At 43.3% G+C, this 27,845-nt stretch overlaps 1 protein-coding gene across 1 annotated transcript in view; it reads right to left on the bottom strand.

The window, feature by feature from the left end:
* EXT1 (exostosin glycosyltransferase 1) overlaps positions 1-27,845 on the bottom strand; it is a 550,327-nt gene that overhangs the window by 20,327 nt on the left and 502,155 nt on the right. The window contains exons 5-8 of the mRNA XM_033933047.1: positions 20,942-21,074; positions 16,535-16,653; positions 13,249-13,344; positions 3,254-3,343 (exon numbers count right to left, since the gene is read on the bottom strand). Of these exons, the coding sequence (XP_033788938.1) occupies positions 3,254-3,343; positions 13,249-13,344; positions 16,535-16,653; positions 20,942-21,074 (438 nt within the window). The remainder of the gene's footprint in view (positions 1-3,253; positions 3,344-13,248; positions 13,345-16,534; positions 16,654-20,941; positions 21,075-27,845) is intronic.

The raw sequence follows: 27,845 nt of genomic DNA, 5'->3' as shown, positions 1-27,845 counted from the left end.
TACTCTGAAATGTAACAAGGCCATCTCTTTCCCTTGAGTCATGCTTCTGCCTGGGGGTGGCCGACAGGAAACAGATATAGCCAGCGGTGCGGGAAGAAAACCACACAATATATACATTTAGGCCTTGTTTTTAATTTTTATAGAACTCCTGAATATTTGGAATACTGTGCCATCACCATTTTGAATAGATCTTCTGACAGTAACTGGCTGCTCTCATTTATCTGGTAGTTACAAATTGTTGCCAGTCAGATAAATTAGGGCTCCTTTTATCAAGGCGCGCTACGACAGCCTAAAATCCTAATGCCTCGTCAATGGAGGCGTTAGGTACTAGTGCGGCAGACGGTTTAACGCGCGGTATTCCGCATGTTAAACCGCTACTGCGCCTTTGTAAAAGGACCCCTAGATCTTGGATTAGTATTTTCTGGTGTAATTCAGCCCTTGATGCAGCCCAAAAAGGGGGGGAGGGTTTGAAACAAGGCCATGTTGGGATAATAGGAGTGCTTTAATAAATATTGTTTATGCTATTGAAACAGGACATTTAGGAAATCCCAAAGGAGAGTTTCCAATAATGGTGAAAGAAAGTGTTTAAGAGGAAAGAAGAGTAAAGGATGCAAATTATCCCTATCAACTTCTAAACAGCTTGTAAATACAAGGAAAAAACACAATTTTTCTGTATACAAATGATAGAAGCTTCAAAAATAGGATGGGAAAGTTAAAGTATATAGCACTAACCCCTCCCCTTTTTTTTACAAAACTGTAGCATGGCTTTTAGCACCGGCCGTGGCAGTAACAACTCTGGCGCTCATAGGAATTCTAGGAGTGTCAGAGCTATTACTGCCATGGCTGGTGCTAACAACAGCACTACAGTTTTCTAAAAGGGGGGAGGGGGTAAATGAAGAAGTAGATTATAATAGGCATCTCAGAGATTGTTAGTATGGAATGTTGCAACTGTTTAGGTTTCTGCCAGATACTTGTGACCTGGATTAGCCACTGTGGAAACAGGATACTGTGTTGGGTGGACCATTTATCTTACCCAGTATGGCTATTATTATGTTCTTTACCTTTCCTTATTTCTGTTAATTTATACCCCCTTTTAACAAAACTGTAGTGTGGTTTTTAGCGCTGGCCGCAGCGGTAACAGCTCCAATGCTCATAAAATTCCTATGAGCTTCGGAGCTATTACCGCCGTGGCTGGTGCTAAAAACCGCACCATGGTTTTGTAAAAGGGGAGGGGGGTTAGACCTGGGTGCTGTCTCACCAAGACTCTCCTTAGGATGCCTCTCTAGGATCCTTCCTAGCAAAGCTTGAAGAATGGTCTGAAATTTGGCAGCTAAAATTTAATGCCAAGAAATGCAAGGGCTGCAAAAACCCGAAGGAACGGTACAGTTTAGGGGGGTGAAGAACTTATGAGCACGACAGAAGAGCGGGACTTGGGTGTGATTGTATGTGATGATCTTAAGGTGGTCAAACAGGTTGAAAAGGTGACGGCGAAAGCTAGAGGATGCTAGGGTACATAGAGAGAAGAATGGCCAGTAGGAAAAAAGAGGTGTATGATGCCCTTGTATAAGACTCTAGTGAGACCTCATTTAGAATATTGTGTACAATTCTGGAGACCGCACCTTCAAAAAGATATAAAAAGGATGGAGTCGGTCCAGAGGAAGGCTACTAAAATGGTGCGTGGTCTTTGTCATAGGATTTGGTAAGAGTGGATAGCATAGCTGGTTTTAAGAAAGGTTTGGACACGTTCCTGAAGGAAAAGTCCATAGTCTGTTATTGAGAAAGACAAGGGGGAAGCCACTGCTTGCCCTGCATTGCTGCATTGGAATATTGCTACACTTTGGGTTTTGGCCAGGCACTAGTGACCTGGATTGGCCACCGTGAGAATAGGCTACTGGGCTATTCTTATGTTCTTATATCTTTTAATGGGGAAAGTCAAAATGTTTTTGTATTGTTCTGACTTTACCACAGTGTGTAAGTATTGTTGTTGGTTTTTTAAAAAACTATTTTAACTATGTATATAATGAGTTGTGCTCCTCTCAGAACTGCTAGTGATAATGCAGAATAGAAATTGATTACATAAATAAAATAAACCCCCCCTTTTTAAGAAGCTGCATTAGGCTTTTTCATTGCCAGCCATGGCGGTATTCGCTCCGATTCATAGGAATTCTACGAGCATCAGAGCTAATACCACCGCAATCGGTGATAAAAAAAAAAAAGCCTAATGCGGCTTTGTAAAAGGAGCTCAAAATAATGACATCTTCTAGAAATCATGTGAATTTTTAAGTGTTAAAACTGAATGATATTGGATAAAAGTTTGAGAAGCACTGCTTTATAAATGCATAATTGAATATCAAACTTTTTAAAAAGTAAACTTAATTTGATATATTTATATCTCTATCTTTATATTTAGAGAGAGAGAAGGGAGGGGGCTCACACACACATAATTGAGGGCAATTTCCAAAAATTATGTACTCATATCAGGGTAAGTAGGCTATTTTAAAACTGCCTTCCTTAGAGAATGACATGGGGCTAAATTTTTCCCCTTCCCCGTGAGAACTCATTTTCCCGCCCCATCCCCATGAATTCCCATCCTCATCTGCACAAGTCTCAACACTTTAAAATCATAAGTGTCCGAGGATTGTGCGGTTAAGGTAGAGCTTACAGGAAGGGACAGCGACAAAACTCACGGGGATGGGACGGGGAAAAATTTGCCGGCGTGTCATTCTCTGCTGTGGGTAAAACGCAGTATGCGCAGATGGTTCTTTGACTTTGTGCAACAGTCAGGACTTACTATTCTGTTTTTATTTTGCTGCTCCCCGGAAGTTCCTACCTGAGATGCCCACCTAGTTTGTCTAATGGTTAAGCCAACCCCAAAGAAATGCAAGGAAACATTGCTCATTACCTCCTTATTAAAGATATGTACGACTGGAATCTCCTAACTGCAGAGATGCTGGCAACCAAAGCTGAGAGAACTGAAGCATGTTTGAAAGAAATGGAGGTGTCTGTGATGAGGGCAAGAGGAAGGAAACCAGAGATTGAGCAGGGTCTGTAGGGACACAGTATACTGGGAAAGGGACAAGTCAGGAGGTTTTTACTGGCTTGCAATATTATGATGACACTTATTCATTCAAGGTTTAATGTTTTGCCACATCACTGTTCTTCATACAAACTTTGTACTACACTTTACTTCAGCAAGTCAGCATGTCTCCAGCGACTCAAGGTGGTTCTAGACCAAATGGACAGCCTTACTTACCTCAGTGGTCGAGAGCACAGTGTCTTCATCGAGACTGAGCACTGCATCTGTCTGAATGTTATCGTAAGGGATGAATCGACTGCTCATGACCTAAAAGATTTAAAGAAAAGCTTGCTTGAGATCCTGTTGCAAAGAAGGCCCAAGCCTGCCTGTTCCCATCTTGCTGTGCTATAGAGATACACTGGGGCACTTGCACCTTATCTGATGGCAAGGCAGGCCCTTCTCAGGCACAGTGCACACACTGTCACTCAGTCTCAAGTTCTCTGCCAGGAAAATGAATCTCCACATCGGCTCTATCATCTCCATACATCCACACTTGTTTTCCCTCCTTTAGGTGAGATGCAGGCTACACTGACAGCGACATGCATAAAGGGTATGACAGCCTTTTGGGAATTCACCAGGGTTAGAAACATCTGTTTCAAGGAAACGCAGGGTGCTCAAAATCCCAAAGTGCTCAGAATTATCCCCAAAAGCACACACTTCTTATGCATAGAATTACCCCTGTTCCAAAGAAGGTGTAAACAAATATGTTCTTTATGTATGTATACATACAACTTTGCTCCTGTTCCCCTCAAACTACTCCTCAGGAATGCCTATGCACAGTGCAAGGAAAACTACATGCAATTTTACTGTGTCCATTCACTGGATGGGCCATATGACTTTTTTTCTGCTGTCATTTTCACTTTTGGAATTCTGCTGGTGAAATTAAATACTATTTTTACAGTCTGCCTACAATTAAAGGCTTAATTTTATAATGGGAGAAGAAAAAAGGTGTTTTTTTTATAAAGGCAATTTAGATACCTTTATAAAACAGGCTCCAGGACAAGCATATATGGGTATGCTATTTTATAAAATATATATGTAGTGTACATCAAAATTCCTCCTCCACTCTGCCCAAAATCCATACCCAGGAATGCCAAAAAACAGCGGGCACACATTTTACATGTGTATACTTTCACTCTATATAAAACAGGCTTTACTCGTGGAGCAGAATGTTTACTTCTGAGAGTAGGGAACACAAACGCATTGGGCATAATGGTGCTATATATTACTCCTGAACTAGACACAGAAGGGTGGGAAAGCATTCTGATCCTTATCACAGTAATCAGCTTAAAATTCTCCACATGCTGGATCTGTTGCGACTTTAATCTGCATGTAGATGACCCAAGTCAAAGAGCCTAATGGATAGTCCAACAATTTGAATGACAAGGCCTATTCCAAACTGTGAGGGAAAAACCCCATTCTAAAGGACACACCTTAGATGTACTGTTTGGCAGAGAGGAGGATATAGGTGACTGCAATCCCTCCAGAGTGAAATTGCTATGGATAGACCACTACTAAGTAAGCTTCAGCATACGACAACCAAAAAGTAAAAAATAAGCAGAAGCCTCTGAAATGAGACCAAAAATTGGAAAAGGATTCATAGATGGTACCAAATTCAAAAACAAACTGGAGACACACCTCAGAGAAATTAAAACCAAAAACGCAGACCTCACAAAATGGGTAAGACTCTGGAACAAAACACTGGACCACCAAATAGAGGAAGTAGCTCCATTAAAATTACAAAAACCTAACAAAAGAAAAGAAGGATTTACCCCTAAAAAGAGAAAAGAAAACTCAAAAGAAAATGGAGGAAATCAGACAAAGATGAGGAGACTAGAAAGGCCTGGCTCAAAATAAACAGAACCTACATTAAGAAGATAAGAAAGGAAAAGAAGTAATACCTTTCAAATTAAATCCTCGAAGCCTGAAACTCCACAAAAATCCTTTACCAGGTCGTATATGGATTGTTATGGAAAAAAAAAAGGAAAGAGACCACTACCAAATGCTCCCTAACCAGTAAAGAATTCAGCAACATTTTCACCAAGAAAATAAGCTATCTACAGAAAGACAATGGACTAAATGATAACATATCTATAGACAAACACAAGGGGGAAACTAGAGATAATATGGAAGAATTTGAACCCATCACAGAAATCCAATTGAAGAAACCACTGAGAAGAGTGAAACCGGGTCCACCAATCCTCAACACCTACCCGATTCAACTGATGAGAAAGCTCAAAGGTCCAGGACTATCCTCCCTTATGGACCTCATCAACAACTCATTACAGTCCAGACAAGTTCCACTTAAATGGAAACTCTCATTCATCAAACCCATTCTGAAGAATAAAGAAAAAGACCCAGAAAACCTCTCTAACTACAGACTGATAGCTAACCAGCTGTGGATACCCAAACTACTAGACAAACTAACATGCCAACAAATATCAGACTTCCTAGAAAACTCATCGAAGCTGGACCAAGCCCAATCAGGATTCAGAAGACACCTGAGCACAGAAACCATTCTAGTAGCAGTGTAGGGACTCCATCCTTAAACATCAGGCTAATGGAGAAGACATGCTGCTGGGGTTCCTAGACCTCTCAGCAGCCTTTGACCTAGTCCAACACACCCTGCTAAAATCACGCTGCAGAGAAGTAGACCTAAAAGGAAAAGCCATAGCATGGATAAAATCAATTCTATCTAAAAGGCTAACGAGAGTAGAATGGCAGGGGGATACGAGCAACTGGAAAGAAACAGATACAGAGGTACTACAGGGATCCACCATGTCACCCATGCTGTTCAACATCTTCCTCCAACCACTGGGAAAATGCATCAGAAAACTGGGGTGGAAATGCTATATCTATGCAGATGCCATCCAATTGATCATCCTACTGAAGAGACAGGATGCGAAGATTAAACAGGCGATCAAGACAGGACTTTGGATGGTTTTAAGCAAACGAACTAGTAGCTAACAAAGAAAAGACAGAACTACTTCTCATAAATAAATGGGGAGGAAACAGCCCCAGTTTCCAACTAACACTAAACAGCAATACCATAGAATAAGCCAAGAATGTGGTAAGAAGCCTAGGAGTATGGCTGGACCCAAGCCTAGACATAACAACACAGAACCAATGAATTGTTAAAAAAGCTTATAGCAAACTTTTTACTGGGTTAGAGGACTGAAACCCTACATCTCCCACAAGTCATGCCCAATGTAGTAATATTAGCTATTACCCCAAACTGGATCTCTTTATTATTTTTATTATTAAATCTCAAATATAAATATAATGTGAATAAAGTGCCCAGTTAAAGTAACACCAAAGCATAGTACTATGCCTGGTACTCACAATCCTCGACTACTGCAATGCAACCTTGCTGGGTTTACTGAAATACATGATTAGACAGATCCAAACAATACAAAACGCAGCAGCAAGGTTTTTGCTAGGAAAATCAAGACAGATAAGTGCCACCCCGCTACTGAAAGAGTTATACTGACTCCCGATTGAAAGCAGGGTGAAATTCTAGATCTTACTGCTGACACACAAAACCATTCACCTCTCAGAACAGCAATATCTTGTGGCCAGACTACATAACCATATTTCCACCATATGCCCTACGCTTGAGCTAGGAGTCTCTACTACAAATACCCTCTTTCAAAGACATCAAACACAAAAGGCAAGAATATTCTCTGTAATGGTTCCAATGTGGTGAAACGCTCTACCGAAGGAATTTAAGCTAGAAAAGGACACCAGAAAATTTAAGAAAGTCATAAAGACTATCCTTTTCTCAGACTACTTCAACTGAAACTTTGAGCTGACAGAGGAAGGAAGCAACATAGAGGAAAATAGTAGGCTCTCCACTCCCGCTAGGAACATGATAGGACAGGTCATGACATGCAGGGCCGTGGAGTCGGTAGATAAATGTTCTGACTCCGACTCCTCAGTTTTTGTACTTCAGACTCCAACTCCGACTCCAGGTACCCGAAATTTCCTCCGACTCCGACTCCACAGCACTGGTTAATTTTCAGATCGTTAAAATGGAATGTCAAGTTGAGAGAAATGAGCATTTTCGACACCACCTTCTTTTTGCTTTTAATCAAGGTTCTAAGGCCGCAGAAGCTGCTCGCAACATTTGTGCTGTGTATATAGTGGGTGCTATAGCTGAAAGAATCGCTCGTGATTGGTATGCCAAGTTCAAAAATGGAGTCGGTAGATAAATGTTCCGACTCCGACTCCTCAGTTTTTTGTACTTCTGACTCCGACTCCGACTCCAGGTACCCGAAATTTCCTCCGACTCTGACTCCTCGACTCCGACTCCACAGCCCTGATAACATTTATGCACATAGTAGATCTTTCCAGAAATGTTTAAGATATGGTGCATATAGTAAATGGAACTAAAATAAATTAGGATGAGTGTAACTAGAATTATCTAGGATGAGAGTAAATTAGATGAATATAGTACACATTGCTAGGGATATTTAGGATGCATGTAAATTATAGAGTACTTTGTTGTAACGGTTAACCTATTTAGGAAAGTGTAAATATAGCATACTTAGAATGGTTAACTCTAATTTTGTATAAACATAGTATACATACGATACATACACATATAATAGTATAATAATGCAAATGCAAACATGATACCCTAGCCAAGCAGCTAGGAGGCTGACAACAATCACAGTGAAATCCATCTAAATCTGTATTTAAAATCCATTACATTACATTAGAGATTTCTATTCTGCCAATGCCTTGCGATTCAAGGCGGATTACATCAAAGTTAACAAGAAATGCATTAAAAGTTTGCAGGAACAGCATAAGAGATGTCATAATATTTACTTAAGAAGTACCAAAGAGTTGTCGAGATCGTAAGGTAATAAATGTTGGGTAAAGAATACCAAAGAGAAGTCGAGATTAGAGAATGACACGGTGACGGTTTACCCGCGGCCACCGCATTTAAGCCGCGGGTCACCGCCGAAAACGGGGAAGAAAACTAGCAGTCGCTGCGGTGACGGGGACAAGGCCATTCACCGACCGCGGAAACGGTGAACAGGTTTGTCCCCGCGGGCCAATGTACCCCCTTCTAGGAACCGCTATTTACCGCCCGACGCCCGATTCACCCCCCCAGCAGGACCGCTCACACCCCCACCCCGAACGACTGCTCGCACGCGCTCCCACCCGCACCCGCGATCGGAGCAAGAGGGAGCCCAAGCCCTCTTGCCCGGCCGACTCCCCGCCGTCCGATACATCCCCCCCCCGGCAGGACCACTCGCACCCCCACCCCGAAGGACCGCCGACTTCCCGACAATATCGGGCCAGAAGGGAGCCCAAACCCTCCTGGCCACGGCGACCCCCTAACCCCACCCCGCACTACATTACGGGCAGGAGGGATCCCAGGCCCTCCTGCCCTCGACGCAAACCCCCCTTCCCCCCCAACGACCGCCCCCCCAAGAACCTCCGACCGCCCCCCCAGCCGACCCGCGACCCCCCTGGCGACCCCCACGACCCCCCCACCCGACCATGTGCCTCAGGCCGCGCCCCCAGGTGGGACCTAAGGCTCCAGGGCCTATTCTGATTGGCCCACGCGCCTTAGGCCCCACCAGTAGGCGGAGCTTTAGGATGGATGGGCCAATCCGGCCTCATTCCTTCGTTGGCTGCCTGCCGGACAGGCGGTTTTGGCTCCCGTCTGTCCGGCCAACTACCAAAGGTACGGGGAAGGGGGTGGGGGGGTCGTGGGGGTCGCCAGGGGGGTCGCGGGTCGGCTGGGGGGGGCGGTCGTTGGGGGGAGGGGGGTTTGCGTCGAGGGCAGGAGGGCTGCAGTGCAAACATAAGCCTTTCATTAAGACAATCCTGGTTCGCTTTTCCAAGTTAAAACAATTAGAAAAATATTTCTGGAGTGCTGTAATAAATTAAAATTAATAGTGCTCAGAACCCCCAAGGTAACTTCAGGCATCATTTTGAAGCTGGGGGGGGCGGTCGTTGGGGGGAGGGGGGTTTGCGTCGAGGGCAGGAGGGCCTGGGATCCCTCCTGCCCGTAATGTAGTGCGGGGTGGGGTTAGGGGGTCGCCGTGGCCAGGAGGATTTGGGCTCCCTCCTGGCCCGATATTGTTGGGGAGTCGGCGGTCCTTCGGGGGGAGGGATGTATCGGACGTCGGGGGGGGGGGGCATCAGGCTTTCAGGATGGGGACAGACCTTCAAGGGGGGACAGTGCAGGGAAGTCAGGGAATTTATATTAATTAATTTTTTCTCTGCGTGTTTTGTTTTTGTATAGTTATTAACTAATATTTAACTAAGTTTTAAAGTTTTAAAGAATGTTTCCTTTATACGTAAATAAAGAAAAGTGAATGGGATTGCAGTGGCGGTGACGGGGCGGTGAATGGGGTGGCAGTGGCGGTGACGGGGCGGTGAAGAGGATGGTGAGACGGGGACGGGGCGGTGACGGGGATGGTGAGACGGGGACGGGGCGGTGACGGGGATGGTGAGACGGGGACGGGGCGGTGACGGGGACCAATTTTTTCACCGTGTCATTCTCTAGTCGAGATCTTAAGGGGATAAGTACAGTGGTGCCTCGCATAACGGCCGCCTCGCACAGCGAACGCTGCGCACAACGAACTTTATGTCTTGATTCGTACAACGGACTTCGTTTCACACAACGAAGTCGCCCGAGCTGCATCCTTCCGGGGTTCCTGCGGGGTTGGATCGCAGCGGGGTTGGTCGAGCCGCGAGGGTAGTCTCCTTCTCCTTACCTGCCCTGTCGCAGCACACAGCCGAACGGAAATCTTCCCGATGTCAGCGCTGACGTCGGAGGGAGGGCTTAAGCAAAGCCCTCCCTTCCTCCGACGTCAGCGCTGACATCAGGAAGACTTCCGGTCGGCTGTGTGCGGCTGCAGCAGGGCAGGTAGGAAGAAGGCAATGGCGAACGAAAGAGAGGGGAGGGGGCGGTCCGCCCCGAAGAATGTGCACAGCTGGTCAGGTCCCCCGATCGACCGACAACAGGCCCGGCCGACAAACCTCCCTGCCCTGTAGCCGCGAATCTAAATTACCTCTTACAGCAGCTTCAATAATCCAGCTGCTGTAAGAAGGTAATTTAGATTCGCGGCTACAGGACAGGGAGATTTGTCCGACCGGGCCTGTTCTGTTGTCGGTCGGGTGCAAAAGCGCCACAAAGGTGGAGGCAGGGAGGGAGGAAAGGTGGAGTGGAGAAGAAAAGACGCTTAAGGGGGGAGAAGGCCGCTGAAAGCACATGTTGGAGCAGGGGATGAGAGGGAGGGAGAGAAGGGGAAATATTGGACAAGGGCAGAAGGGATGCTAAATCATAGGGTGACAGGCAGAGAGAACAACAGGAAAAAGAGTGGAAGCAATCTTGAACCCTGAGGGTGAGGGCAGAGAGAGGTGGTGAGATGATTGATCATGGGGAGAGGGACAAAAGGGAATAGAGATGGGATAGGAAGATAGTGGAAGTAAAAGGACAGGGAGATGTATGTTTTTAGATGTATCTAAATAAAAATAATAACAAAAAATTTATCTTTTTTTATGTCATCTTAGCATATTTTATGCTACAGAACGAATTATTTTTTTTAACATGTATTGTTATGGGAAAACGCGTTTCACATAACGAACTTTTCGCATAACAAACTTGCTCCTGGAACCAATTAAGTTCGTTGTGTGAGGCACCACTGTATTGGGTAAATTAGAAGCATTTTAGACTATGTTGGGTAGATAGAAGAACATCAGAGAGTATTAAGGGTATAGAGAGGGTTGGGGGGGTGGGTTGGGTAGGGATTGGTCGTGCTAGATGGGTTTTATGTATTTTTTTGAAGAGTATGGTTCTAATATCTTTCTTGAAGGTTTTGTAGCTTGTGGTCGATGATAACAGAGTGGTGATTTGTCTGTCCAGTTTAGCTGCTTTGGAGGCTATTAGGTTGTCATATAGTTTTTTTTTGTTTGACATTTTTGGATGATGGGTGTGTGAATAGCGAGTGGGTTCTCCTGTGCCTGGTTGAAGAGGATTGAGTTAGTCGGTTTAGTCCAGTAGGTTGGCCTTTCTCCATTAATAGCCTTGAAAAGTAGGCAGTAGAATTTGAAGTGTACTCTTGCTTGTATTGGAAGCCAATGTGAGTCATGGTATGCCACTCTGAATTGACACTCCAGTCATTAGTAGCGGTATAGAAGCTTCCAATAAAGATAAAGATTTTTAAAAATTACAGTTATGTTGATTTTCAGCACCACTATGTAAATGACTGCCAAAACTCCACCCTGTAGCTTTAAATGGATTTCTTATCCATTCAAGGCTAAACCCGCCATTCATATGTTCAAACCTAAACAAATAAGTTATATAGAGAGGAGCTGAATTTGTCATAGTCCACATAACAGGACCTCCATTGATCATCCTAAGTTGGTTCTTCTATCCTAACTTTACCAAGTGAGGTATCTGGATAGAGGGGTGAAAACTGCCACTCTCTGGGTAGCACTGGTGGTCACTGCTGAATCTGGATATTCACTACTGGCCAGTCATAAATCGTAAGGGGACAGACTTAGAGACCTGGAGGAAAGACATTTAAATATCTCCATGGCGTTAATGTACAGGAGGTGAGTCTTTTTCAAATGAAGGAAACTCCGGAAGGAGAGGGCATAGGATGAAGTTAAGAGTTGATAGGCTCAGGAGTAATTTAAGAAAATATTTCTTTACAGAAAGGGGTGGCGGATGCGTGGAATAGTCTCCCGGTGGAGGTGATGGCGATGAAGACAATGGGCTCCTTTTACTAAGCTGCACTAGTGGTTTTAGCGCATGCTGCATTGCCGTGCACGCAAGACGCTAACGCCAGCATTGAGCTGGCATTAGTTCTTGGCGCATAGCGCAGGGTTAGCGCATGACAATGCAGCGCGCACTAAAAACGCTAGCGCACCTTAGTAAAAGAGGGGGTATATCTGAATTCAAGATAGTGTGGGACAGGCATTTGGGATTTCTTAGGGAGAGGAATAGATAGCGGACGTTGTGGATGGACAGACTGGATGGGCCTTTATTTGCCGCCATGTTTCTATCCAGATACTGATGTTGATTATTTGGTTTGATATTAGCTGTGATGGCTGAGGTTTATTAAAAAAAAAAAAAAATTGCCTGCTCCAGCTGAATAATGACCAGTATATATTTAAAGCACAGTTCTTCTCTGTATTAAGTGCCTCGGATAAAAAATACTCTTAGTTGTACTCTGCAGGCTTTTGCCATGGCGCCAACTGGAGGCTTTGGATACTGGGAAATGTCAGCCATGAGGAAGTCATGCATGTCATCTAGCTCAAAGGCATTTTCACTGATTTGTCCCATAGAGAACAGAATTAGGTGGGTGGCAGGGGAAATACAGAGAAAGGGGGCAGGGAAAGAATACAGGGTTGAAGTGAAGGACAGATCCATTTTGCAGTACAGAGGACAGAAAAAGCTGAACTGGGAGGGATAGGGGAGAAAAGCAGTGCCACCAAAGCTATTTGTTAAGAGGGTGGCAGGAGCAGCTGCCAGGAGCAGCAGGAACACACAGGCTACCAGCCACAGGCTCTTCCATCTGTGAATGTGTTTGAGATGGAGACTATGGATTAGGGAGTTTTATGCATAAGAGAGATTAGACCCATGTGTTGTGCAAATGAGGTGTGTGGGTGTCGGCGGCCAAGGTTTGGCTTTGTGTCTTGGCAAAAGAAAGCGAGAGTCAAATTTAAAATCAAAGGAAAAAAAAGAAAATCAAGACACTTGGCATTTTCTCTCAGAAACTTTGCTAAACAGTGCATGCAGTAAGATCTACCTGCAATGAAGGGAGTTACTTGAAAAATGCCCCATAAAATCTAAATAGAACAGAAAAAGAAGAGGCTCAGCATTTTCCTAATTTAAAAGGCAAGACCAGGATAAAAACAAAACTCCTGGGGGAAACCCATTTGGGTTAACATAGCCAAAGCCCCTTTTTTGAGCAGTAGCTGAATAAGCGGTAAGACCTGGGAAGGTACCAGATCATACAAACACAAAGGAAGAGACCAGCACTTATTTCCTCTTTCCCTTGACCCCCAGGCACCTCCCATTCTGACTGTTTGCTACACAACACACGTCTCTTTTCACAGTGTGGTTACTTGAAGCTGCCAAATAAATCAGACTTGAACCAATTCAGCCCTGCGTGGGCCTAGGAGGTGTCCCTGGCACTTACCTTGTTCTCTCCTTCAATGACTATGACAGGCACAACAGTGGCAGGCCAGCGGTGTTTGGCTGGGAGCGGTTTATCGCAGTTCCATAAAACAATAATCTGGAGAGAACATTAATCTTATCAGAACCTGTATATCTGCATTTTCCTCCCCCCCCCAGAAAACTAACACAGTATTGATTCTCAAAACTCTCCACATGACCCTACAGTCAGTCAGTTTTTCAGGATAGCCACAACGAACATGTATGAGATGTATTTGCTCATACAGTACTTCAAACCAGACTATGCTAATTCTTTCATAGATTTCCTAAAAATCCAACTGGCTGAGAGGTCTTAAGAAGATTTGGGAGGCAATTAGAACACACTGAACAAATGGCTAACATCATTACACAATGAAAACCTGAACTTTTCATTCCATTTTCCCTTTACAGGTACATAGGGATAAATATTTAGGCAGCAAAGGTCAGTGTTTTTGGTTAAAAAAGGCAAAGGAAACACCCCTACACAGAGACCGGATCAAATCAAACAGAAGCAGGGGACACACAGATAACTTTTCCTTAGTTTCTCTGAATATCTTCTACAAGAGTCCATTCCTTTCGATGAAACAATGGATGTGCAAGACAGTCTAAAGGGCAAATGGAGTGATTTTATTTAACTTAAAAAGGACATGATTAGATATGAACTTCACAACTGCTTGCCCTGGATCGATAGCATGGAATGTTGCTACTCTTGGGGGTTTTTTGCCAAGTACTAGGGATCTGGATTGGCTGCCGTGAGGACGGGCTATTGGGCTAGATGCACCATTGGTATAACCCAGGAAGGCTATTATTATTATGTTCTTACTACTGCTCCAAGAATATCCCCAGAGGATTGAGAATCAATAAAGCACTGACCATGTTTCTTGATGATCAACAAGTGGTGTTGTATTCTCAATAAGTGTTCTCTGGATCGTATGATCCTTATAGCCGGGAGTCAGAAACTTTGAATAAAAGTTTATTGGTTGGAAAAGCTACCCATCTGACCCCTACTTCTGTTTGATTTGGTCACCACATGTGTTATGCCCAGATATTCAATGGCAGGCCACGTCTGGGATCCATCACTGAATATTCAGGTTTGTGCAGCTGGCTATCCTTTATATGGTTAAATGTGATATTCAGTGCTTAACCACCTAAGTGAAACTAAAGAAAGACTGGACCACATAAAACTCAGTCCTATTTTGCTTAATCTAGGTCACACGTGTCAAACTCAAGGCCCGTGGACCACGTCCGGCCCAACTGGTCGTTTTATGCGGTCTGTAGTTCAATGCCCCCAGTTTTATCTTGTGGCCGGCTCCCTCCTTCTCACAGCCGTAATGTGCACAGAGCCGCATGCAGCGGCTCCTCGCGCGTCCCACACCTCATCCAGAAGTATTCCCTCTGACGCTGCGATGTCAGAGCGAAGGCTTCTGGTTCAGGTGCAGGACGCACGAGGAACCGCTGCACGCGGCTCCGTGCACACTACGGCTGTGAGGAGGAAGGAGCCGGCCACAAGGTAACACTGGGGGCACTGGACTGCGGGCCACATAAAAGGCCAGGTTGGAGCCGGCCAGAAGGTTAGACACCCGCCGGAGGGAGACACAGCATGGAGTGAGGGAGACAAAGGCAGGGGGAATTATTTTATTTTCAAGTTAGTAATGTAATGTAATTTATTTCTTATATACCGCTACATCCGTTAGGTTCTAAGCGGTTTACAGAAAATATACATTAAGATTAGAAATAAGAGAGGTACTTGAAAAATTCCCTTACTGTCCCGAAGGCTCACAATCTAACTAAAGTACCTGGAGGGTAATAGAGAAGTGAAAAGTAGAGTTAGAGGAAAAATAAAAATAAAATAAACATTTTAACAAGACAGCATTGATCTAAATACTTTGGAAGGTAGAAGAGAGGAGAGAAAGGAATAGAAGCAGAAGGGGGAGCCATTGAACAGTAGAATTCTGGAGAAATTTAAATGATAGAAATAGAACAAAACAAAGACAAAAGGCAAAACAATAGATAAGATTAAAGATAAATCATAAGCTGGAAAGAAAAATAAAATAAAACTTTGTCTTCAATCCACGGTTTCAGCGTCAGTGATGAAGTGGAGCAAGTAAGTTTAGGAGGAGCGATTGACGTTTGTTTTTGAATTGTGTCAATTTTGAGCATTTTAATCTGCTGTCTATCTTTTGCGCTGCTCAGGAAGAAATACATTTGTTTCTTTTGCTCTGGGGATTGTATTGCATGCAGAATCTTGAATCTTAGGGTGTTTTTTTAAATATATTAGTACTTTTAGTTTTTGCTCCCATATTTGCATAGGGGGTAGGAATGAATGTTGAGAAGCCTACGGTGCGTTTTGTGTCGTTTAATTTTGTGGTTAACCATTACCATTATGTGTTAAGATTATATTGTATGTGCATATATGAAAAATGAAAGGAAAAACTGGTGTTATAATTAGTATTATTGTGGGGGCGGGGTCCAGGGTGGAGAATGGGCGGGGTCTGGCCCACGACTTAGCCTGTGTTTTGGATTTTGGCCCCTTAATGTGATTGAATTTGACACTCCTGATCTAGGTAGTTAAGCGCTGAATATTGGCACGTAACTGCCTATGTGCTGATTTCAACCTCAGGCCGGCCACCAAAATAGCCAGCTACGGCTTTAGCAGTTAGTGCCTAATATTCGTCAGCAATAAGGAGGAAGGAGTGGTGTAGGGTTCAGAGCAACAGCCTCAGCACCCTCAGTTTGTGGGCTCAAATCCCACGCTGCTCTTTCTGACCCTAGGCAAGTCACTTAATCCTCCATTGCCTCAGGTACGTTAGATAAATTGTGAGCCCACCAGGACAGATAGGGAAATGCTTGAGTAGCTGATTGTAAACCGCTTAGATAGCTTTGATAGGTGGTATATAAATACCTTACATAAATAAATAAATAAATAACTGGTTAAGTGCCTCTGAATATCAGCTGATAGCCCCACACAAGCAATTTAACTGGCCAGGAATCTCTCCTGGCCACTTAAATTGCTTTAAATATTGATCCCACAAGTTTTTATTATCCCTCTCTATCAGATGGCTAAATGCTCCTGTGAGACTGAGTATGAAACCCTAAATGCCCTTTTTCTACCAGAAGGGGTCATTATTAGGGACTAGGGTGTTACAGGGCAGGGATGGGTGGAACTGGTCATGTCTGGGGGGGGCGGGTCTAGGGGGTCCGGATTTTCTGATTGGAAAAACTGGCAACCCTAAACCGTTAGGACCAGAGGGAGTCTGAAACATTATACTCACTTGTGAACAGTATTGAGACTTGGCCACAGCAACCAGCAGCTTTAGCACAGGCTGAGATTGGGACACCAAGGGTGTGACCCCATGGATGACCGCCGTAAACTTGGAGGGCGGCTTCACACCTGAAAGAGAACACCAAACAAGCCCATGAGTTTTTTAAAATGGAAAATGTTTCCTATTTAGCCCAAGCACTGGATGGCATGTATTGCTGTCTTACACCTGACACATATGCAGAGTATTGAATTTCAGCTCTTATTGTATTAGGCAAAAGAAGAAAAAAAACCAACATTCGCCAGATTTCCTCACTCTGAAATCAGTGTATTAGCAGGCAGAGACTTGGAAGGGGAATAAACTCAATGTGAATTTTCTGCTCCATGGGATAGCACCAAAGCTCACAGAATAGGTGCTAAAACTTCCTTCCTGTAAGGCCAGCAAAGCTCTTTGCCCTGCTAGAAAGCAAAATTACTTAACTGTAGAAGTTGTTCTCTGAGGACAGCAGGAACATATTCTCAAATGTGGGTAACACCATCCATGGAACCCGGTACAAACATTATTGCAATGTCACTTTAAATTTTTTAAGGCAGTGCCTGTACTGTGCGTGTGTCAGTGCCTTCCCACCCGGTATCAGTTCAGTAACAAAGCTAAGAAATAAACTAGGGGAGGTGAGCGGGTTGTAAGAATACACACCTGCTACAGGTAAGTAACTTTGCTTTCTCCGAGGACAAGCAGGCATAATATTCTCACATGTGAGAATCCCAAGCTACCAGGATCATGAGTCTGGATGAGGATATTGGATATATAAATATGACCCCGGTGAAACCCAGAGGGTTGGAGGGAAAGTTGGCTCTCAGGAAGTAAAAAATTTTGCAGAACTGCTTGCCCAAACTGACTGTCTCTTCTTGAGTTTTTTTCTATACAGTAGAGAGAGGTGAAGGTATTGATTAAGGACCAGGTAGCTGCTTTGCAAATGTCCTCCACAGATGCTAGCTATTGAGGCAGCCATAGCCTTTACTTTGTGGGGCTGTCACTCAGCCCTTTAGTGTCAGCCCAGCCTAAGTACATGCGAAAGAGATATAATGAACTTAGCAAATACGGGATGGTTCTCTTGGTGACAGGAACTTCAAATTTGTTAGGGTCAAAAGTCATAAAGAGCTGGGAGGAGGTTCTATGAGGTTTGGTCCGTTCTAGGTAGTATGACAAAACATATTTGCAGTCTAAGGTGTGAAGAGCTGCTTTACCTGAACAGGAATGTGCTTTTGGGAAGAAAAAAACCAGGCAGAACAATGGACTAGTTCAGATGGAATTCTGAGACAACTTTAGGTAGAAATTTTGGGTGACTGTCATGGTAGAATCTTGTAGGAGGATCAGATACAAGTGCTTGAAGGTTACTCACCTGACTTGCAGATGTGGGGCGTATTAGAAAAGCCACTTTCCAAGTGGATGGAGTCGGTCCAAAGGAAGGCTACTAAAATGGTGTGTGGTCTTTGTCATAAGGCATATGGGGACAGACTTAAAGATCTCAATATGTATACTTTGGAGGAAAGGTGGGAGAGGGGAGATATGATAAAGATGTTTAAATTTCAAAAATTCACAAAAAAAATGTTACTCATCAGAGATGGGAGAAGTCCCCAAGATCTACATTTAATTATCAAAAGGGGGCGGGGGAAGCCTCAAAACCCAATTTTCATGCAGCAATCAAGTGTTTTCAAGCTGCTGTTCCTTCTGTCATTGGCATAAAAAACTTCAACCCCCACAGAAATGTAAAGATCAACAAATGAGCTCAAAGGGGGGTGGGTAGTAACTTTTTTTGTGTGAATTTTTGAAAGTTGGATTGTTACTACTATATTTATTCTTGAAAGCTGTTTAAATACCTATATGGCATAAATGTGCATGAGGTGAGTCTCTTTCATTTGAAAGGAAGCTCCAGAATAAGACGGCATAGGATAAAGTTAAAAGATGATAAGCTCAGGAGTAATCTAAGAAAATACTTTATCACAGAAAGGGTGGTAGATGCGTGGAATAGTCTGATGGTATCTGAATTCAAGAAAGCATGGGACAGGCACGTGGGATCTCTTAGAGAGAGGAGGAGATAGTGGATGCCATGGATGGGCAGACTGGATGGGCCATTTGGCCTTTATCTGCCATCATATTTCTATGTCTCTATGTTAAGATCCAAGGCAACAGGTGGTGGCTTGTTAGATAGAGGCTTCTTATTCAAGGGAGAGTGAAACATGCTGATGGCAATCAGATGTAATTAAACTGAGTTGGGCTTTAGTCTAGGATGGTTGGGAGTTGGCATGTGACAGGTTCAAGAGAATATAGTGTATACCAGGAAGAAAATCTGGTCCATCTGAAGAGGTAAAAGCATTGAGTGGAAGGATTTCTGGATGCTTTGATGATAGTAGATACTGAAGCTGAGAGGGAGAAGGCATTTAGTTCTCCAGTGAAACCAAGCCATGAGTGATAACGACTGGAATGAAGGAGAGATCTGTCATTCTGTGTTAGGAGCAATGAGAATGGCTGCAGGTAGCAGGATTCTTGGGCTGAGAGCTCTAGAAGGAGTGGAAACCAAGGTTGACATGGCCAACCAGGTGCTATCAGTATCATGGTTCCCTGATCCTGGAGAAGTTTGAGTCAAGTTTTCCCTATGAGAGGTATTGGAGGGAATGTGAAAGAAATCTGCTTCCCCAATCGATGAGGAAGACATTGGATTCCATGTGATTGGGGGAAAACATTCTGAAGCAGAAAAGAGGAGAAAATCTGACACAGGACAGTGATGCTGAGAGACCATTCATGAGGTTGAAGGAGTCAGCCAAGTTTGTCTGTTAACACATTCTCTGCTAGAGAAACTGCTCTGAGAAGAATTCCTTGAGCAATCACCCAAGTCCAAATCTGGATTCCTTCTATGCAAACAGGGTGAGATCTTGTGCCTCCTTGCTTGTTCACAGAACATGGTAACTTGTCTGTCAGTTCAGATGAGGACTACTTGTTGGAAAATTCAAACCTGAAAAGTCTTGAGAGCATTGCGTATTACTCAAAGCTCGAGGAGATTTCTTGTGAGTAGACATTTGAATGCACAAGATTCTCACATTAGTTCATAAGGTATTATATACAGGAGTCCCTACATATCTTGCCATATAGTTCAAGGCATATGTTGAGATCTTTAACTGATAATAGATAGTCATTCCTCATCTGTCAAAAATAAAATGAAAATCAACGAGGAATTCTGTATTTTTGCCACAGCTCCTATGCTATGGAATTCTTCATTTCCTACTTTTTATTTGATGCTAAAAACACACCTTTGTGAAAAAGCTTTTCAACACTGCTAGTTCTGCATGAGAACTGCACCTGGATGAACTACTCTTGAGAAATCAGGATTTGGTTTTAGAATAATTACACTACTTTTCTTTGGAATGTGGAATGAAACTTGAATGATGGTTCTTTTCTTTGTTTTAAACTGCCTTGACTTGCTCGGCAAATAAGGTGGTATATCAAATATAATAAACGATAAATGCCAAAAATCCACTTAAGCACCATTCTTTAAATTTGTACTGTATATATCTTACATGGCATATATGTGACAGGTAGTCATATACATTGGCAGGATTCACATGTGTTTAACTTACAGAATGCTATAAGTTTACATGCGTATCTCTGGCATTTAGGCATGAGTATCTACACTGGCTATATGTCTACATACAGGTGCATATTTTATCTGCTTGCTAATATTCTATAAAGGAAAACAGGCACACAATTTCTTTATAAAACAGGAGTCACAAAAGCACCCTCTAGATGCCCAAATATAGCAGCATATGTTATAAAATTACCCTGAAGATGTTTTCAGTCCTCTTCTCTCCTGTCTCACTCTTCTCTTTTTCCCTCTCCTGCTATATTGACAGAAGGCAGGAATAAAGAAAAATAGGGTTGTCGAGATGACTGTGCCGAGGGATCCGCAAAGGAGATCAAAAAGTCCAAAACTTGTGTTCCCAAAAAGTCTTCAATCAGAAACTACGGGCTCCTTTCACTAAGCTGCGGTAGCGTTTTTAGCGCGCGCTAACCCCTGCGCTGCGCGGAGAAACTAACGCCAGCTCATTGGAGGCGTTAGCTTCTGGCATGCATTAAAACCGCTAGCGCAGCTTAGTAAAAAGAGCCCTATAATCCAACGCAATTAAAGATTAAAGGCTTTTTTTTTAACACAAGTTTTGGACTTTTTGATCTCCTTTGCAGATCCCTCGGCGGAGTCATCTCGACAACCCTATTTTTCTTTGTTCCTGTGATTGGTTATACAGGGTTTGTGCCTCTTTGTTTTTTCTTTCATGGAAAGCAGGCACACAGTGCTTTTCTTCTCCTGTGGTTACTCTTACTAGTATGCTGACATTTCATGAAGGTCCCCGGGCAGGATTCACTTACCTAGGTTGGCATAGTAGTAGGGGAAGTCCCCCAGATATGAGGAGTACTGTGCCAGCACAAACAGTCCCCCGGGATGCTTGTTCCATATCAAGCTGTTCCGTGATATGTGCTTAAAAATTCTGTCCTGAATTATCTGTAAAGAAAGGGAACGTGTTTAGGTAGCTCCTTTCAGCATTTCTCCTTAAAAGATGCTTTTTAGTAATACCTCAAAGAGCTGTGGAGAGCTGCAATCACGATATCCAGGTTATTATATATACACCATTTCAAAGCTCTCTCTCAAAGTAAGCACTCTGTTTCCCCCCAAACTGTTATTTTCTTACAGTTTTTGTTACTGCTTGTACAATATGAGTGCTTATTTTTTTGCTCCAAAACAAAAGCACCACACAAGCTAAGAAAGCTAGCTTATTACTTAAGCGAAAGAAAAGCCTCAGACAAACGGAGAGGTGTACCCACACTCATCCACCAAAGCATCATAGGCAAAAAACTTTCACCCAAGTTCTGTTTTGTGAATGAGCTGACATGGTCTGCCCGGATTGGCTGGTTCGTGTTCAGCTGACCTGTCACGTGATTTTTCTCCTGACAGGGCTGGACATGGTTATAATCCCCACAACAGTGCTTTGAAAGTTGTGGTTGAAAGCAGCAGTTAGGATCTGCGTACTGTAAGTAGTTGAATGAGCTTTTGCTCTTTTTCAACTTTTAGCAGGTGAACAATTTCATTTCCCTTTTGGGTTTGTGTTTTCTGTTATAGGATAGCTTGGATTTGGTGCTAAGGCCCTGAAGCAGTGGTTACCGCCACGAAACGATCGTCAGCCTGGCCTATTTGTGTTCAGTGGTTTTTACCATTAATCATTCTCGGCTATTTTTTGCTCCCACCTGCTAACTTTAAACTTGTGCAAAAGTTTTTTGCTTACGATGCTTTGGTGGAAGAGTGTGGGTCCACCTCTCTGTTTGTCTTAGGCTTTTCTTTTGCTTAAGTAATAAGCTAGTTTTCTTGGCTTGTGTGGTGCTTTTGTTTTGGAGTGATATTTTTGTATTATAGCGGTATATAAGAAATAAAATTATTATTATTATTATACTTCCCTCCATTCCTCCCTGTTTTTTGTCCATCCTACCTAAGAGTATCAGGGCACCACACAAATTGTGTAGCAAACTGTTATTGTTAAAAGCATTGGGAATCTGTTTGTTCCTGCCTGTACTGTACATATTGCTGCTGCTTTGGAGAGGGCTTCAATGGCTGGGAGGGTGTAGATGGGCTGGAGTAGGTTTTGATGGAGATTTCGGCAGTTGGAACCCAAGCACAGTACCAGGTAGAGCTTTGGATTCTTGCCCAAAAATAGCTAAGAAGAAAAAATTTAAATTGAATCAGGTTGGGCAGACTGGATGGACCATTCGGATCTTTATCTGCCGTCATCTACTATTTTACTATGTTATTAACTTTCAAAACCCAAAAGACTAACGCCCCCGCTTTCCTAGATAGACTTTTAATACCATATGATCCTCCCAGAATTTTAAGGTCTGCCTCGCAACATACCCTCAACATCCCCTCACTTAAAATAATTGGCACTCGTCGTGCCTCTATTTTTTCGGTCACTGCGCCTTTAATTTGGAACGATCTCCCACTTTATATTAGAGCAGAACAAAGTTTGGACAAATTCAAGAGTAGTCTAAAATGTTTTCTTTTTAAAGATGCCTATGATTGAGTTTTCAAATCCTTTACTCTTTTATTCCTGAAGCCGTTCCCTACCTTTTCATATCCAAGTTTCAAGTTTATTCATGTTTTTGATTAAACGCTTATCCAAAGGTACAAAGCGTTGTACAAAGAGTAAAAAAAAATAAAAAGAACATTAACATTTTAAGAAATTAAACGTATTTGATTTATTATGAGACATACTTGGGTAACTGCTTTGTAAGGTCACAAGAAACAATAGGAAAGAGGGAGAGAACTACAATTTTAAAGAAAAAGTACATAGAAGGAAAATACATAAGGGAGGTGGGAAAAGAAAGATTGCTGGCAAAGATATATGTCAAATTTGGAAACTGCTAAAATTATCAATTTTAGAAATTGCTAAAATTGATAAGTAATATGGTTTTAGCTAAAAGCATTGTATTTTCAGTTAAAAGCATCTTTAAAAAGAAAGCTTTTTAAACTGTTTTTAAATTTCTGCAAATTTCATTCCATTCTTAAATATAGGGGAAGAGAGTTCCAAGTCATTGGAGCAGTTACAGAAAAAATAAGAGCACGGCGAGTTCCGATTATTTTAAGGGAAGGGACGTTAAGGGTAAACTGAGAAGTAGATCTAAGAACTCTCGAGGGGTCATACGGAATCAAAAGTCCCTTTTTTCCTCCTGTTTACAATTGCCCTTTCCCAATCAAGTCTGTCTGTTGTACGAAGATTTTGTCTATTATCTGTTGTTTGTTCCCCTATTTTATATTTTTAGCTTTTAATTGTATAACACTTTAAATGCTATGATAAGCGTTTAATCTAAATTTTAATAAACTATAAACTATGAAACTATGCTGTGACACAGTATATGCAAGAAAGAAGGTAAAAGAGAAACAAATTTTAATTTTTACTTTATAGAGGCAAAAAAAAAATTGTGAAAACTATTAAATATATTATCATCCGATTCTGTGAAAGCAAAACGTGGTGCTATCTGGGGGAAAACCACTACTTATCCCTGGGGGTAGGCAGCATCGAATCTGGCTATTTGGGATTCTGCCAGGCACTTATGACCTGAATTGACCACTGTTGTAAAATGGTTGTAAAAAATTAATTTTACATTAACTAATGAGCAATGGCACACATATTCGTAATATAATTCAAGTTTATTACATTTGATATGCCGCCTATTTTAAATTCTAAGCGGTTACGAAAACTACATAAACATTTTTGGCACACAAATCAAACAAATTTAACATTTTATTTAGATTTTAACTGATACACACCAATAAAATACCCCCAGAGCAAAACAAATTAAAATACGCATTTGTTGGAGTGACAGAAGAAAACGACCAATTTCCCAGTACTCTCTTATTCCTCCCCTGGTCTTATATTCCACCCACCTGTCAGTTTTTATGTACTGATAACTCCTAAGTGATACAAACATAATAATTTAATTCCACCAGAAAAGGCACTCAGCAATAGTACCCACAGCATGAAAACACCGATAAACACTTTTTTTTTTTAACTTAACGAACACCTAGGGGCCCTTATATCAGACTGTGCGAAGCCCTAAAGTGAGCTAAACTGTTTTGCACTAAGTTGCCTGCTAGTATGTGCTAATCACACATTATTTTTTTGTTCAAATTATTTCTTTGGTTCCTCTCAGAACGGGTTACAAGTTTACATACATAATAAAGCTTAGCAAAATATAACATGACAAACATGGCACAGTGTGACATAGCATGACGAGCATTGCACGATAAACACAGGATGGCAGACAGTCATATATACAAGCACAGTATAGTATGATAAGCATAGTATTACAAGCGTGGAAAACATATATAGAAGCATAGCAAGCAAATATAGCATGGCAGACATTGTATTATACATGGTGAACATTAAAACACAGCATGGCAAACAAAGCATGATAAGCATAGTCCAACCCCCAAAAATAAGCCCTAGTCGCTTGCAGCACTCCTCCCCACCGACTCATCTCTCCCTCCCATCAGAACCACAAGACAGAAATAAATACTAAAACTATGCCAGGGTACACCTGGCGGGGACTCCGCGTGTGCGGATCACCGGACTTGATGGATCCAGGGTCTGATCCGGAGATGGCAATTCTTATGTTCTTATGGTACCTTGGTTTACGAGCATAATTCGTTCCAGAAGCATGCTCGTAATCCAAAGCGCTCTTATATCAAAGCAACTTTGCACATAAGAGATAATGGAAACTCAGTTGATTCATTCCACATCATTCCTCACTCTTGCTTTAGTACGTCCAATTTCACCCCCCAGCTTAGAATTATACTGTTCCAGTAAAATGAAACAGGGAGCATCCCTGTCGGGATTTTTGTATATGATTGTTACTTTGATGATCTAGGACAGGAAAATAAAGCGGCGTGGGAGCAGCATAGATCGCCTCGTTTACTTACTTTATTAGCCATTCTCTCGTGCACTGTTTCAGTCCTGCATTCCCTCTCCTTCAGAGCAGGATCCATTCGCCGCCAGCGGCTGGGGAACAACAAGCCGGCCCTAGTCAGTCTTCTTCCCGGCTCGAAGGTACATCGGTCCGGCACCCCTTTCCCAGATCCCTGAGCTGATTGAGGCCACTTTCAACCCGCATCGGGTGAAACACTTGGGATTGGCTGTTGCTCGCTGCTGGCTTCTCTTGTGTTGGCTGCGTGTGGGGCCTAGTTGAACGGGATTGGCTGTTGCTCGCTGCTGGCTTCTCTTGGGTTGGGCGTGCGCGGGGATTAGTTTAACGGTGTGGTGGAGGAGCATGTTGCAGAGATCGTGGGGCGGCAGGGTTTGCGAGTTACAAATTGCTGGAGTGTTTTGCTTGTCTTGCAAAACACTCGCAAACCGCGTTACTCGCAAACTGTACCTTATAACAAACCGTCAGTGTTGGCAGTAATCTAGACAGGCTGCTTCGCTGCCGGTTTATTATAAGGTACATTTATTTCTGTCTCGCGGTTCAGATGGGAGGGAGAGATGGATTGGTGGGGGAGGGGATAGAAAGATGGTACACGGGGGATGGGAGGAAGGGAGGGATAGAAGCTGCAAGGGATGGGAGGGAGAGATAAAAGCTGCAAGGGTTCTGCTGCACAAGGGATGGGAGGGAGGGATAGAAAGATACTGCACAAGGGGATGGGTGAGAGGAGAGGAAAGATGCTGCACATGTGGGGAGAGAAAGGAAATAGGAAGAACTGGGGTGGAGGAGAGGAAGGGAGAGATGATCATTAGAAACATAGAAACATAGAAGATGACGGCAGAAAAGGGCTACAGCCCATCAAGTCTGCCCACTCTGCTTACCCACCCCCTGTCTATGCCCTAATGACCCAATTTCCTTATCTTGACCCTCGTAGGGATCCCACATGGGTATCCCATTTATTCTTAAAGTCTGGCACGCTGTCTGCCTCGATCACCTGCACTGGAAGCTTGTTCCAATGATCAACCACTCTCTCTGTGAAGAAATACTTTCTGGTGTCGCCATGAAATTTTCCGCTCCAGAGTTTGAGCGGGTGCCCTCTTGTGGCCGAGGGTCCCTTGAGAAAGAAAATATCATCTTCCACTTCGACACGTCCCGTGAGGTACTTAAATGTTTCGATCATGTCTCCCCTCTCCCTACGTTCCTCGAGAGTGTAGAGCTGCAATTTGTTCAGTCTCTCTTTGTACGAGAGACCTTTGAGCCCCGAGATCATCCTGGTGGCCGTCCGCTGAACCGATTCAATTCTGCGCACATCTTTACTGTAATGTGGCCTCCAGAATTGCACACAGTACTCCAGATGAGGTCTCACCATGGCCCTGTACAACGGCATTATGACTTCAGGCTTTCGGCTGACGAAACTTCTATTGATACAACCCAATATCTGCCTTGCCTTAGATGAAGCCTTCTCCACTTGATTGGCAGTTTTCATGTCTGCACTGATGATTACTCCTAAATCTCGTTCTGCTGAAGTCCTAGTTAAAGTTTCTCCGTTCAAGAAGTACGTCCTGCATGGATTTCCGCTTCCGAGGTGCATGACCTTACATTTCTTAGCATTGAAGCCTAGCTGCCAGGTTGAGGACCAACTTTCCAATGTAAGCAGGTCCTGCGCCATATAATTCTGTAAACTGCATTCACTTACTATATTACATAGTTTGGTGTCATCGGCGAATAGTGTTATTTTACCTTGAAGCCCTTGAGTCAGATCCCCTATGAATATGTAGAAAAGGAGTGGACCCAGGACCGAGCCCTGCGGCACTCCACTGGTCACCTCCGATGTTTTAGAGAGGGTACCATTAACCACCACCCTCTGAAGTCTGCCACTCAGCCAATCATTGACCCATGCAGTTAGTGTCTCTCCTAACCCCATCGATTCCATCATTGTATATGAAAAAATAAGACCTCCCCGAAAATAAGACCTAGTGCCTTTTTTGGGCCCCAAATTAAGACAGTGTCTTATTTTGGGGGAAACACGGTATTATATATACAAATGTAGCGTGGCAAACAGTATACAAAACGTGGCTAATAGCATGACATGACAGTATGGCAATTAAAGTAGAACCTCGCGCAGTGGACATGGGAAAGCAAGTATTGTATAGTGGACAGTGGCGTAGTAAGGGGGGGACGAGGGGCGCTAGCACCCCTCCTCCTCTCCGCTCCTTCTCGCTCCTCCCCCTGCTGCGCGTCCCTTCCCTTGTAGCTTCAGCGTGAGCAGCCACCAACTTACTGCCCGTGTCAGCTTCGGCGCTCTCTTTGACATCACTTCTGGGACCCGCGCCTAGGAAATGACATCAGAGACAGCGCCGAAATTGACATGGGCAGTACGTTGGTGGCTGCTCACCCCAAAGTTAAAAAGGTACGGGGGGAGGGGGTGTGCGTGCAGCTGGAGGGGGTAGGCATGGTATGGCATATATAGTAAGAAAGATACAATATGTAGTAGAGTAGGAGAAAAAGATGACAGGCTTGCGGCCCTCGAGGAGGGACTTTGACACCCCTGCACTAAGGTGAATGTACTAACTGGATTAACAGATCTAATGTGGGAGCCCTTAGAGCAGGGGTCTCAAAGTCCCTCCTTGAGGGCCTCAATCCAGTCGGGTTTTCAGGATTTCCCCAATGAATATGCATGAGATCTATGTGCATGCACTGCTTTCAATGCATAGTCATTGGGGAAATCCTGAAAACCCGACTGGATTGCGGCCCTCAAGGAGGGACTTTGAGATCCCTGCCTTAGCCTCTCGCTTTATTTTGTCTT

The sequence above is a fragment of the Geotrypetes seraphini genome, chromosome 2, assembly GCF_902459505.1.
Source record: "Geotrypetes seraphini chromosome 2, aGeoSer1.1, whole genome shotgun sequence".
In the NCBI taxonomy this organism is placed as follows: domain Eukaryota; kingdom Metazoa; phylum Chordata; class Amphibia; order Gymnophiona; family Dermophiidae; genus Geotrypetes; species Geotrypetes seraphini.
Note: the sequence above shows the minus strand (reverse complement) of the source record. Positions and strands in the feature narration are given on the sequence as shown.